The sequence below is a fragment of the Pieris napi genome, chromosome 13 (genome assembly GCF_905475465.1).
Source record: "Pieris napi chromosome 13, ilPieNapi1.2, whole genome shotgun sequence".
Taxonomy (NCBI): Eukaryota; Metazoa; Arthropoda; class Insecta; order Lepidoptera; family Pieridae; genus Pieris; species Pieris napi.
In genome coordinates, this window is record NC_062246.1 from 3,224,866 (window position 1) to 3,240,324 (window position 15,459).

At 31.7% G+C, this 15,459-nt stretch overlaps 1 protein-coding gene across 1 annotated transcript; it reads left to right on the top strand.

The window, feature by feature from the left end:
* The first annotated feature begins 2,865 nt into the window (after positions 1-2,865).
* Positions 2,866-7,777, top strand: LOC125055633 (facilitated trehalose transporter Tret1-like). The gene is made up of 7 exons (XM_047658102.1): positions 2,866-3,028; positions 5,934-6,163; positions 6,352-6,675; positions 6,756-6,888; positions 6,962-7,185; positions 7,268-7,462; positions 7,532-7,777. Exons 1-7 carry the CDS (start codon positions 2,968-2,970, stop codon positions 7,772-7,774), a joined length of 1,410 nt encoding a protein of 469 aa, XP_047514058.1. The 5' UTR covers positions 2,866-2,967; the 3' UTR covers positions 7,775-7,777.
* The last annotated feature ends 7,682 nt before the right edge of the window (positions 7,778-15,459 follow it).

Genomic DNA, 15,459 nt, shown 5'->3' on the forward strand with positions numbered 1-15,459 from the left:
TTATGGTGTCTGGTAGTAATGTTTTTTTATGTAAAGAGTATGGGGCAAAAGGGGCAGGAGGCTCACCTGATCTTGATTGATACCGCCACATCTATATGTGGAGTATTTAAAAGTGTCTATACACTCTTAATGCCAGAGAGCTCGCGAGTGCGTTGCCGGCGTTTTAAGAATTAGTTAGATCTTGCTTGAAGGACCTTAAGTCAATATTCTATAATGTCGCTCTTCTTGAGTTATCTACCATGGTACAGATACCGGCAAACATCTTGAACAAATGTCCTTGTCTGCGCAGAAGCGATTTTTAGGTGTCACTGGGAGGGGGGCGGTGGTGCGCGGCGGCGGGAGAGTGCCGTGTCGATCGCGTGATTGGTAAATCAGTTGACGTTTGAGTCCCGCGATGCGCAAACTTTCCCCCACTCCCTTGTTTAATGCTCAAGAAGTTTGCCGGTGTCTGTATTTCGTCATACAATTTTCATTAAAAGAAATTTCATCTATTCCTAAATAAGTTTATTAAAACTTGTTCTAAAAACTAGTCTAAGCAAAAATAAATAATAATCTTTACAAATGTTTATAAGTTATTACTATGCTGCATTTTTATTTAGTGACATGACGCCTAGAAACCGCCAGAATTTCTAAATTGAAAACATACTTTTACTAACATGTTTTGTTGGCTTAGCAGTTATTTTTATAATACATAAAAATAGGGAATAATGCCCGTTATTTCCCGTTTTGGAAGTTTTAAGCGTCATCAATTTACACAATTATCACAATATCAAACGATATAATATTAATAAACTATACCTCACTTCCCTAACTATAATATAAATATATATGTTGACAAATAGCACGTTTGAAACCAATCCACTGAGCTTCATTATAAAGCTGCACAATAGGACAACGGACGAATTTTCTCCGCCATAAAAACAGGAAGTTATTTATGATGATACCGCAATCTATACAAGAGCTTTGCTGTCTATTGACGGCGCGGCGTTAAACGATTATCAGAATCTCTATGGAGATTACCAATATTCTGGAATAAATGCCTTTTAAAAATGAATTTGGGTATTGCGTATTTTTCATATACCGTGATTCATTGACGCTTTCATAACTTCTTTGTCTTTCATAACTGAAGAAAGTGGATTTCTTTTGTTTTAAAAATAAGATTTAGATTCATTTGCTTTGTTTAAATCATTTAAAATATCTAATAGAATGGTCCACAAAATCAAACCGGCGATACAAAGTATTTGTAGTTGCAGGAATGACAAATTTACTAACCGAACCAATTCGACTTAGGGTTTTTGAAAAAAGAGCGTACCAAATCTTAAAAGGCCGGTAACGCACTCGCGAGCCCTCTAGCATTGAGAGTGTCCATGGGCCCATTTGCCCCGTTCTATAAAAAAACGAGTTACTAATATTATACACTAAAGTTTTGCATTTTGATTTTTCGTTTTATTTTTAACAATTTATAATAATCAAGCTTAAAATTCCTGGACTGATTAAAAAAATATTTCATTACCTACTTGAAATCAAGAATTTTCCAATACCAGTAGAGAATTTTTAAATTTACTAATATCGGAAATTCTACGTAAATCATATACGTAGAAGTTACGAATTTAAAAAATGTATTAGATATATATTGGTTGTAAAGTAAAATCTGAATATTGGTTAGATTATGAATGTAAGTGTGTATCTTATAATCTGAAAGGAAGTAATTAAAAACTATGAAAACTAAGTAAATGAAAACTTTTATGTTAACAAAAATACATCTATAGTCTGACTTAGTAGACTTTCCACTACCACAAGATTAGTATATACGCGAGTGAAACCGCGGGGTATTGCTAATTATTATAATAAAACAAGTGAAGATCCTTTGAGGTAAAGTTTTGATTTCAGTTTTCAGTCATCCAATCGGAGGAGCATTGTTTTCACGCGCAAAAAAAATATGCATCAAATTGTATAGATCGGATTTTTGAAATGAATTACTAATACTGATTATCTGCTAAAGCCAGAATGCGGTTTCTCTACAACATTTCAAACTTGCTTATTTGCGGTTGATTTGCGGTATTCCTAATTGAAAGATAAACTTCCGAAGCCAAATTGGGTACTTCAATTATTGAGCTTCATTGTACTCTTTGGTTACACGTTACTACCAAACTAACAGAAATAGTAGCTTTGAATGCAAAACCAAATTAATAATATAAGTTATAGTTATTCTTAAAGGTTAAACACTATTATATTACGGACCTATTATACGTCGTAGACATGTATAATCATTTCACCCTGACTTATGATGTTTCTCGGGCTAGTGCTTAAGAAATTTCTTAACAACACCAGTATGGAACCAGCTACCATTCCAGGTCACCCAAAAGGTAGACAACAACGTATTTGCAAAACTGCTGGTATTGTGGGTGTCCATGAGCGCCTCATGATGCCTCATGTGTCATGAAAATAATCATGAAAATCTTATGACATTTCATCTACATATTATGTCAATGTTTCATATTAATGATAAAGAAAAAACTTGATGAACTTACAGCTAAATTAAAACAACTCTATAGAGATAAGAATATAAAAACCATAGAAAAAAATCGAATACACACGGAAATTATGGACAAAAAAATTGCATTCTGATATTTAATAATAAAATGTTATATTAGTAAGATTTAATTTTAGATTTCGAATATTTAAATTTTGCACTGCACAGTGACCCTAAAATATAACCTTTGTTAAATTGACCAGAACGCATACACTGACGTCAAAATCAATTATCAATTAACAAAATATGAACAAATAATATAAGTAGCTGATATAATTAATAAAAATATTTTATCAAACATCCTATAAACAGTGCCCCGATTCGTATAAATTGGTTGCTATCGCGTGTTCACTGTTCATGTGTAATGTCTTTATATCTCGTTGTGTCGTACGATCAAAACAAATAAATAATTAGTTTAAAATTCGCTGTGAAAGATGCAAAGCCAACGTGAAAACAGCGGTCATACTTATATGCAATGGATTGTGGCTTCAATAGGTAAATAGCTCAAGGACAGTCGAAGCTTTCTTTATATATTGAAGCGGGTCGTTGAAAATTTTTCTCCAACTTCACGTGTGTGATATCTATTTGTATTTATACTATTCATGTTTTATTCCATTAAGATGATATCGTATTAATTATCTTTAGCAAAGCATGGTTAACACTTTATTATGAGTATCCGATACTTAAAGGAATTTAGTCAAAAAAATCTACTGTCAAATACGTATTGCTTGTTCCCTTAGGTTGTTAAATTCAAAAAGGTGTTGTTGGTACATCAATAATTTGAAAAAAAAAACACATGATTGCGAATATTTTTTGACTTGGTCTTTGACTCTTTTTGTATAATACTGGTATAATATATCCTTTCAGAAGCATTCATATTATTACTGACAATTACAATAAATGATATCACCACGTATAATACTGTATAAATTAGTCGATTGTTCAAGTAATCTTGAATACCCTTCATCCAAGATTACTTAAACAATTGACTCATTTAAAAATTACAATGGCAAGTTAATGTTACAGCGTTATATTACATTGCAAGTCGCAAAGCTGAATAAATCTTCAAATCACCTACGATGGGTTTATTTCCTATTCCGCTGTTACATAATCAAACAACGCGGTGTCAGCACCTATTATTTCTTGTTGGGTGAGATTTACAAATTATGACCGTTATCTATGCCATGTATTATGAGTAATAGTACAAGAGTCGTTTATTGTATATAGAATAAAAAAAAACAGAATTAATAGTACTATTTATTATCTTAGAGGTTTTACCTTATGACGATTTTCCAAAAAATACATTGCATTCAGATATTAATAACAGTATTTTAGAAAAGATTTTTCGGAATGCGAATGATGTTGTTCTTTTAAAATACAACCTGACCCGTCTTTAGAATAAAATACACTATTAGAACAAATACAATATTAAGGTTTTAGAAAGAATTTTACTCCTTTTTGCACTTCACTTAACTTAAAACTAACTAGGTTAACTTATAGCGTTGTGTAAGAAAATTCTAGTTCAAATATTAACTCACATTTATTTGTTCCTATATTTTATTGGTGTACCCTTAGGTTTTTAAGCTACTACCACTATTATCACATCACTTATTAATACATAATGGGGTTTTTACAAATCACAATTTCTTTATTCTAAAGACTTAGGATTAATGCTCGCGCATAAGAGATCGGCACCTGCGCGTGGACAAATTACATAACAAAATTCGGTCAGAGCAAAAAATCTACTGAGAGGTCAAAAGTCAAAACGTAAAAGGTAAGTACGGCAGGGCAGGGGATGGCTGGCGCGGGGTACTTAGATATTATATCTCTTCCTTTCGCACTACTACTAGATACCTTTTCCTTCCTTTCTGTGCGAAAGGTGTAACACAAATCGGCAACATCTCTTGTAAAAATTGTCAATGGGAAATATCCATTGTATTAAAAAAAAAAAATCAATATATGATGTTTTTTTTGTTTTTAACGGCTTAACAGATTAAATTGAAATTTTGAAAATCATTTAATATCGTTGAGCTCTTACGCGTTATCATTTTAATGTGATCACCTATGAAACACATTGTATAGGCCAAAGTAGCGGCGATTTGCTATCATAATGCGTCTACTGATCTCTCGGCTGGGATTTCTATCACCAGTTCCCATTGATCCCTAGTAAACAAACAAAAATGTTCTAAGAATACACATATAATAATCAGACACTTTATATTCAAAATACCTTTGACAAAATCGGTTCAACAATTAGTTAAAAATTTAATATATTACACAACTTAAACTTTTCTACTAAACTAAAAGTTTCTATATTGTTACTTTATATAAGTACTTACAATACTTTATGGGTCGTGGAATCAAAAGCAGCTGTTTCTTTAATAATATTTTTATAGGTAAAAAGATCAGCCTTCTGTGCCTGGCACACGTTGGTTTTGGTTTTAAAAAAATGCCAGTTCATGGAAAAAAATGCATGGAGAACCAGCTCGACGACCGAGTTGAGACATATTCTTTAGCTAAATAGGCCATAACTGTTCATTGGTAGTTAGAAATATATTTATTACAAAATCTAATAAATGGTGCTTACACGCTCCTGTGAGCAGTTGTGTCGAGAGGGTAGATTATTACTAGAAACATATCATATAATAAAATTTGTTGATTTTAAAATACGTTTACAAAAACACTAACAAACTCTTTATAACAAATAAAATTAATCTAATATATAAAATTCTCGTGTCGCGGTGTTTGTAGTTAAACTCCTCCGAAACGGCTTGACCGATTCTCATGAAATTTTGTGTGCATATTGGGTATGTCTGAGAATCGGACAAAATCTATTTTTCATCCCCCTTAATGCTAAGTGTCCACCCCTAAATTTGTTTTGAATTTTTTTTTAAATTTTTATGAGACAGCATTAAAAAATACATACAACCACCAAATTTTCACCCCTCTACGATCAACCCCTATTTTTTATTATAAATGATATACCTACATGGCAAAACGACGTTTTATATTTATTCATTAAATACAAAAGCATCAATTGTTTTTAATATTGCGAGCATACGGTTCGTAAATAATAAAGCAAGATATTGAAGTCTGTCTCAAACTTCTAGTGGGATAGAGCTGGCTTCCGTTTACGATGCAATTTCCCTTGAAATTCAAAGTGAATACTCAAGTACGCTAGAATACCTTGACGTAGAAACATTGTGATAACGCTAAGAGTCTTCTTTAACATTACTGTAATAAATTCCTCATAAACATTACTCATCTATATGTTATGAACTCTAAAATTTTATGGCAAGCAATTTAAAACGACCTTATAAATAGAAACACGTGTTGTTTAAAAATCACCTAAAAGTATTTTTGGTAATAAAGATATTAATATGTTGCGCGTTTGTTACAGTTAATATAGCAACACTGGCTTATGGCATGGAAGTAGGCTGGATTTCCCCAATGACCAAAATCCTTCAGTCTGAATCTTCGCCTATGGGATATCCTTTATCGGATAATGTGATATCATGGGTAGCAAGCGTTCTCTGTATAGCTGGAAGCTTGGGAGTAATATTTTTTTCATACTTAGCTGACAAAATTGGAAGGAAGTGGGCAATCATAGCATTATTAGTTCCACAAACGGTAATATTCTAAAGTAAATATTCCGACTAATCTAAATTAAAAATTTTCATGGTTTACTTCGATTAATGTGAAATATCTATGGAGAAATATTAGTCCAAAGTACAAATGAAATGAATACTTCATATACCTACAATAAATTTTATACTAAGGTTATGTTTGACAAATTATAAATTTTACTAATTTTCTAGATGTCTTTGACTTTGAGGTTACTTTCTCCAACTGTAAGGGCTCTCGTAATTGCCAGAATACTAGCAGGAATCACCGGTGGAGGTTGCTTTACTGTAATCCCAATGTATGTCAAAGAAATTAGCCAAGAAAGTCTAACGGGCGTTTTGGTATCTCAGCAAGTTTTATTTCAAAACATTGGTATTTTGATAATGTACACTATTGGTATTTACTTGGATTATTACTCTACACTATGGATTATATCTGTTTTACCGGTCATCACTTTATTACTGCTGTTAAAAGCCCCTGAATCGCCGGCATTCTTGGTGAAGCAACAGAAGATCCATGTAAGAATAATATAAACTTAATGTCAGTAGTTCTTTACAATATTTTGATTAAATACTAACGTAATTGATTCGCTTTACAGGAAGCCTATAAAGTTGTAGCACTGCTTCGAGGTTTAGAAAGCAATGACAAGAGAGTAGAAAATGAAGTAGAAAGTATGCAAAGACAAGATGATGAATTTAAAGCAATGCCACATTTAAATCTTCTAACTATATGTAAGGAAAAATTCCTTAATTTAATTAACCTAAAATTCCATATTTATCTGTATTTATTATTTGATTTTAACAGTAAAGGACGATGCATGGCGTAAGGGCGTAATAATAACATTGATTTTTTTCACAATACAATCATTCAACGGAGCGGTGGCCATAGTGACTTTTGGTGTAACAATTCTTCAGTCAACTGGTGTGGAGTTCAATATTGATCCAGAATTCCAAGCCCTTAGTTTTCCAGTCATTATGATAATAGCTTCTCTTTTACTGACAGTAGTGGTTGAGAAGTTTGGTAGAAAGGTAATTAATATATTATTACTATTGAAGCTTTTTCGTATACACAGTAATTTGAACTATATCCTCATCAACTTATTGTTTACAGATTTTGTTAATAGGCGCATTCACAATATCAGCAGTAGCATTACTGTCACTTGCAATAGCATTGCTATTAAGACTTTATGGAGGATCTTTACCGAACTGGCTACCTATTGTATCTCTTATGACTTCCGTTGCTATGTTTTATGGTAGTATAACACCTTTAACATACATTGTTACCACAGAGATGTTTGTGTTCCAGGTAACAGTTGCATTCATTTTGTTTCAACTGTCTTTTTATGACCGATTATTTACTTTATTTTTATTTCAGATTCGTGCCAAATTAATGGGTTTAGTCTGTTCGTATTGCTGGATTACATTTTTCATACCACTCACAATTTACACGCCAATTACAAATATGTTTGGTGCATACACGAGTTTCTTTATTTTTGGAATTTTTAATGTAATAGGTTTAGTATTCACAATATTATACATCCCAGAGACAAAAGGAAAGAGTGATGAGGAGATCAGAACGGTGATAGTAGGACGAAGAAGAATAGATGATTCTATATGACATTTAGTAAAACGTGATTTATGTGACCGCTATCTCATTAGGAATGTTAAGAAAATTTGGCTAACGATTCATTGGAACAATGTGGATAAGTGCCGTGGATATAATAGCATTAAATAATATGGTTTCTGTATTATTTAACGTTGAGATAGTCCTCATAGACTGAAATGAAAATGAACTGGGTGAAATTACTGATTTATATAGATTCTAATTTATTGAATAAATAAATAATCGTAATATATTTCTGTGTATCGTTTTCTATTTGGTAAAATACAAACTTAAATATAACCTTATACACAAACAAAAGACGCTAATAATTTATAAGCTTTCTACTTATATTGAAAGACTTTGTTGTTGTGAGAAAATAGTTCTATCATATTAAATTAATTGTTGGTTTCATGAATTGAAAATTTTCCTTGTTTTATGTAAATGATTTAGAAACTTCTTGAATTTCTCCTCGGTTTTATAGCTTTGGCCATGTCGTAAACTTGTGAAGGCTTCGTTCACGAAAGTTTTTGACAGAAATAATTTTTGTCACAATATTACTTATATTAAATTATTTAAGAGAATTAAAAAAACATTGGATGATGAAAACATGGAATGCTTTTTTAATTTGAAGCAATGTATTAAAAAGTTATTTGGCTAGTTTAATAAATAATTACATGAACAAGTTTTTCCTTGTTTATTAGTTAACACCTTTCACTAACTTTTTTTAACTTAAAAAGGCTTTTTAAAAAAGGCCTAAATGAAAATTACTTAGATCGATGAAGTTTCATTACTTGCCTAGCCTGTTGACTAATTTAAATTTAATTCCACTTTCTGCCACTCTCAAACCCGAAACGAAACTCATCAAACTGTCAATATGGCGTCGGCAAACCACATATTTGATGGTGTTTTCCAAATTTTCATGAAAAACAACAAGTACAATGGAAGAGTGTAGTGACAATACTAATGTGAATTTGACCTAAGCAATTTAATTTTAATATTTTTTATGTTATATGTTTATCTTTTTAATTTCTGCCAAATAATGACTTTATCGTACGAATGGCCTAAGCATAAGCCAGCCAGTTTATTAAATGTTGTAACAAATGCTACGGCTGAATATCTTTCAGGCCGTTAGTTAACGGCGCCGTTTAGTTTAAAGGCTAGGCTGTTAATTGAACGGCTAATTAAGCTAGTTGGCTGCGACATATACAAAAAATGGTCGGCAGTGACGAGGTTCTTACCTCCCATGGTATCCCATGGAAAAATCCTAAATAGAAGTAAATAGGAGTAGCTATGCCCATCTTCTACCTACTAGGTAGTGCACCGAAGCGTTTTAAGCGTAACAAGGTAGAATACGAGAGCGACCCCAGTGTCTCTCTACCCGAACAACCAAGAATCTAACCCCGAAACGAAACACGAACTACCAGAGATGGTTTTAATGGCTCTTTCTGAACCAGACTCTGAATAGCAGAGAATCTTATATGGGTCGAGTACCACATACCCCAGCTGCTTTCGAGAGTAGGGCATGCGCATATCGGATATTAAAAAAAACAGGAAAGTGACTCGTGCAAAAATTACGATTTGATTATGAAAACATTGTTCCACTTGAAAGTGGAAGTATGAATACTTCAGACTTGGAAAATAATCTTTTATATTTAGCGATGCTAATATCTCTTAGTATATATTCACTGAATGGTGAAGCTTGACGGTTAACCAGGTCGTAGGGCACTTGAAAGTTAATCAAATGTAAAATAATTGCTCGTGTAGTCCTCTTTCGCACCCCTTACTTCACTTTAATCATTCGTCTGTGAGCTAATATCATTAATAAAGCATATAATTTGTACTATTTTTACGACACCTGAGAAATAATTTTCTATAAAAATGCTTCGTTTACATAGAACATGTGTATCGATTTATGAATTAAATTTCTAACTCGTGAGATTTATTTAATTACAGCATTTTTAAATTATCATAAAAAATCTGAATTTTTTTTATAAAAGATAAATTTAAATAAAAATCGCCTATGACGTGACACGTACATACATTCCGAATTCTATGTACGATATAGTACATTTAGTTTTGTAGAAGCTGGAGATAGTCTCGAAAATACGTTCGATCCCCACTATAGATGATTAAAGTTATCTTTGGTTGACACGATTACATTTAAATAAATGGTTTTATACATACATCTTTGTGTATTGTAATAAGATGGCTTACTGTTTTTTTATATAGTCAGTGATCAGTCTTTCGGTCTTAGAAATGCCGGTTTTCACATATTATTTTGCACCGTACAAGCATATGCATACATAGAAGGTCCAATTGGTCAAAGACACGACCTTGGGTTTAAAAACAAGCTTAGAGCCAATATATCAGGTTTGATTTGTTGTATTTGATAAACAAACAATTTGTTGATACAATCTTAATATCAATTAAAATATCTTTGTGTTTTCTTAAAAATACATATTGAAATATAAGTGTCGACTAATAAATTATCAAGTCTTCATAATCTTATTATGTGTGTACTTGTATCCTTTTCGAGTGGTTTTCCATAAAAAAATCATCAGTCCAAGTGAAAAAAGTTAAGATTATAAATAGGAAAGATTTATTTTTGTTAGTTTGAATACACCCAAAAAACTACCGATTCGAAAATTCTTTCAACGTTGAATACAACATTATTTCTTCTTATTATGGGCTAAGTTTGTTCCAATATTTTAAAAAGTAAAAGTCCAAAGTGACTATTAAAATTAAGCAGAGAATTTGTATATGCATTTAATGTTATATCGAACAATATAGTAACTTCACATTCAATATCATTAATCAATTTTCAAGTAGTTATATGTGAACTCGGTTCAGGTACGTGTATTACTAACTGCAAACTAACGGTCTATAGGCAAGTTTATCGAAGGTACTATCGACAAATTAATTTTAGTTTCCAAGCAGAACAGTTGGCAACATCGTAGTTTAATAATGCAGGTATCATCTAGTCTAGTAACTGTTTATAATGAAGACTTAAGTGATTTTCTAAGCCAATAGGCATAATGTACGCGGGCGCGAGAAGCGATGTGGATAGTTTTAACGACGGAAAAAATTGCGGAGTTTATTTTCAGTATATTGACGATCATAGGAGCACATATTATAACCAATATTTAGAGATACAGGACATAGGCATGCCCTCCGAGTTTTATCGTTAAAATTTTTGTATGTTTAAAATAGTATTTCTATTATTAGTTGTGAAAAAGTTTTCTTTATGAATTAAGGGTGACATCGTATACAGAAAACTTACATATAACATAGAATAAACGATACATTACATTTTTTCGTTTGATTATTACTAATATATTATATATTTATATATTAAATAAATAAAAATGAATCGCAAAATGAGAAAGGTTTTATGGAGACAAAAGTCGGAAAAAATAAATAAAAATCATGTTTAGTCAATTGATCGATATTAAATAACAATACATGTTAAAACAATATTAATAATTGTTTAAGTTTAAACACAAAAACTTTATACCTATGTTAGATAATAATTAATCAAAAAATGTGTTTTTCTGAAGATTTAAAATCTTTCTTACACTATTAAAATACGTTATTAGCGGTACAAAAATAAATAATAATAACTTTTAAATTTAAAAATAAATGCAATAGACGTTCTATTCGCTCTTTAATATTATTTCCACTGCTATCCGCCCTGCTTATATAGAAGTTAAATACTTAAACATTAATTTTGAAAATCTAGTGTTTGAATCGGAATCATAGAACAAAAGTAGTTGTTTGTAATAATTACAATATTTTTAAATAGAAATAGTTTCTAGTCTAGTTTAACCAGTTTTGTAATAGTTATTTACAATAATATATATATTTAATTACTGTTGGGTTGACAAATTAGTACTCAGTGATTTAATTTAGTATTTTCTGTTATAGTATAATATAATAAATGGGACAGTTCTCGCCACGATCTCATAAACCTCTCGTTGTCCTAGGCGCAACAGACAGTCCCTTTTGCAGAGGCTGTTTCAGAATCAGTCACCCATGTCGTCCTGGAATGCGTAGCTGTGGCATCCCAACGAACAGAAATCCTCGGAGCAGTGAGGTCAGTCCGTGACGCCTGCGAAGTGTCCAGAATAGTTTTGAGCTACTGGAAGGAGCTAGGCCGGCCTAATTAGTCAGGACTTTACAAACAACGTACCAAATGGGCTTAGACTATAGGTTCAATAAATATGAGTTTAAAAGTAAGAACTTAAACGCAAGCGAAAATAAGCTTAATATGCCAGTTTTTAAGTTCCCTGGATCTTGTTTTTTGCGTAAGGCGTTAATTTTTTTTTTTTTTATGAATCCCGTCTAAGAAGAAACAATAAGCATTCTTTCTCTTTTATTTTAAACACATGTAAGATATAATTTAAAAAATATATTATACGAAAACATATAAAAATCGTCTAAAAACGACGCATATTTATCTTCTAAAGAAATTCAAATGAGTATCATTGTACGCGACGGAAATAAACCCAGCCTTTATGAAACAGTAACATGATACAGAATTTTTCCTTTCCTGTTTACTTCTCATTCTAATGTATGATTCAAATATGTAATAATGGACACGAAAAACCTTCTGCGCAATTTAGTCAGAAGCTAGACTTTGTGTAGAAATGTATTAGTAATTACGTAATGTTACCCTCTTCATTAAAAATAAATCGGTCTGACTGCACCGTTATCACTAGTACTAACCCAATTGGACCGAAAGAGACAAAAGAAAACTTAGGTTAAAATAACGAGGTTAATGCAGCAAAACCCCACATATATAAAAGTCAAAATCATTTATTCATGTAGGTAACACAATGGTATGAACGTCAAAAAATACATTAAATGCTTCTAATTTTACTTTTACTGCCAGTTCTCAAGGGCGTAGAACGGAAGAGAAGAACTGGCAATAAACTCTCCGCCAATCTTTTTAAAGTTTTTTGTTTTACACAACGTTTGTAAGGAGCTGCAACCATTACACCATGTTCCACATGATATCTTAAGTATTAAATAATAATAAAATAAATTAAAAACAAAGATTTGTCCTATATCAGCAGGAGGCATGGTGAAATAGGAGCACGCACTTACGGAACAACACGCAATAATTATAAAATAATATCATAAAATAAACAAATTTTAATCACCGCGGTCGTCACGTCAAATTGATATAACTATTCGTAGTCAACAGAGAAAATAATTAACATTCATTCAATAATTTTAATTACAAACCGTCATAAACGTGCTTTACATTTTAATTTCACATCGGTATGACGCGAATTTTTGTAACGAGCCGCGTCCAAGCAAAATATTCTATTAAAAATGTATAAACAACCGTTGAAGCAAAAATAACGCGTCTACGTCGCTCCCGCACAGATTTTCACATACGATTCAACGCGTATTGAAACTATTTGTGGACATGCAAAAACGAATTTGCATAGTTTTTAACACAGTTTCGGTTCAAGCTTTTTTGCGTTAGCGTAAAATCTGTGAAAATGTTTAATCACACAAGCAGCTCCATCAAAAGTTCGAGTTACGAAACGCGCAATACCAAGCCGAGATGTAAGTACCTAACTATCTAATCTAGCGGCGTTGAACCATTAGGAATTCTTATTGAAAAGATTCTCTGTGAATCATAGGTAAAAAGCAGAAACTATCTACAATGATTGAATGGTGAAGGTACTTTGTTTCTAGAGAGCATTGTTGTGTTGTGTATTTCCGCGTTTTTCTAGTTCATTGTCACAAAGCTGATACAAAAATAACAACGCGGAGCGTTGAGCATGGTAAATGAGATTTCAACACACGATTATTTTGCCATTATAAGTATTTCTGATAAAACAATTTATGTAAATATAATTTAGAATATAATTTATATAATACCAGTCTTCAATGATTATTGATTTTATTGAAAATAGACAGTCTTTTGTTATATTTAATATCGGTGTATTATTTCTTTGTTCATAGCGCAAAATAAGCATATGCCTGGATCTCGTACTCGCCAAGCCATATTATAAATCAATTATAATTTAACTCTTCAATAGCGTACATAAATTAATAAATAAGTAATAACCATTTAAGATATAATTGTATGTTTGCATTTCAAAACTCTTCTTCACTGCGTTTTGAGAGTTACAGGCGTGAAAAGAGAATTTCACATTAATCAACCTTGTTTTATTTAAGTGCACTTCTGTGTCCGGTCGGAGCAAAAATATTTGTCGTTTTTACTCACTATTAAGACTGTCTTATTGTTTATCCTTGAACGCCCAAGAGTATAAAAAGAACGTCTTAAATTTGTTGTGTGACAATTTGGTTAATAAAACCTCTGAAATATTATAATAATTAATAATTAGTATTTAAATGAATAACTATGGAATCGGCTCGGGGGGGGGGGGGGCTTCCCTCAGAGATACGACCTTCAAATGTTCAAAAAGCGAGCCTCCCTCAAAGGCCGGCAACGCACCCACTAAAAATGGGTGTCTATGGGCTGCGTAGACTGCCATTTTTGTTCGTCCCGCAAGCTCGTTTGCCCCCCTATTATATAAAAAAAAAAAAGAAAAAAAAAGAATTTTAAATGTTTGGTTCCTGTGGCATTTGAATTTGCTCCCTGTATTATGTGTAGAACTGTTTTTTTTGTATTATATACATATGGTAGAACTAATACTAAATTGCGTTTCATATGTATAACAATCAAATGTATGACGAGAAATATTTATATCAATTCACTCAAAGAACATTTCAACTCATCTACGAATTTTCATGTCAAATTGGTCAACGTCTGATTTAATGATACATGGATAAACCAATATAAATGTTAATAATATTTTTGCAAGTAATACATATACGTATTAAATTAATTTGTCTTACAAATCCATAAAAATCACAATTGCTAAAATAACTCAAACCGTTGAGGAATGTAACATATTCACGTATACGATCAAGTGTTATTTTAAAAAAAAACCTTTATAACCATTAACTCTTAATGGAACATTAATTATGATAGACGTACAGTACAGTATAGTCAAAAAAAAATCGCACAGTAACTAGTTTCAAATATTAAGACATTCGTAAAATATCTCGAAACTCTAGGTATGAATAAAATGTCGTTGTTTCAGCTCTGAGTTGAAATCTTCGCTACATAACTTAAGTTAGGGATTTCAGAAAATGCCAGTAGAATTGTACGCCTTTCTCGCTTATATATTAAATTCTATGGTTTCTATTGCTTTGTAGTTGGTGTAAACGGAATCCCAAATATTTGGTGTTTTCCCAATTTGGACGGAATTAAACCTACTGCTAATTCATGTCAAAGACAGAATAAAGTAGATTCCATTGTCGTGGGATGCGACAAGCGTATTTTTAATTTGATTTTTTCTTCGTGTACTATCCGTGGAAATATTGAGAATCCGCTTAGATAAATAGGTGCGGTGCTATTTCGTCTACCGTAATACTTGGGTTTGAATTAAGATCACTTAAACTCCATTTAAATAATAAAAACAAGTTATATTTCTTATTAATTTTCCGATGAAATATTTATTCCCATACTCTATCTTTAATATACATTATCAAGTCGCTAGTAAGATTTGAACCGTTTTAGACATACAAGAGTCACATGAAGCGCTGTCTGAATCTTCTCTAAGAATATTAGAACACGTACGTGTTTATTTAAATTCAAAATGTGTGTTTTCAAT

Bases quoted from the DNA above. Each gene is read 5' to 3' on its own strand.
- LOC125055633 (XM_047658102.1), top strand. From the start codon at position 2,968: ATGCAAAGCCAACGTGAAAACAGCGGTCATACTTATATGCAATGGATT. The intron at 3,029-5,933 runs GTAAATAGCTCA...CGTTTGTTACAG, and splicing joins ATGGATTGTGGCTTCAATAG to TTAATATAGCAACACTGGCT. The intron at 7,463-7,531 runs GTAACAGTTGCA...TTTTTATTTCAG, and splicing joins CAGAGATGTTTGTGTTCCAG to ATTCGTGCCAAATTAATGGG.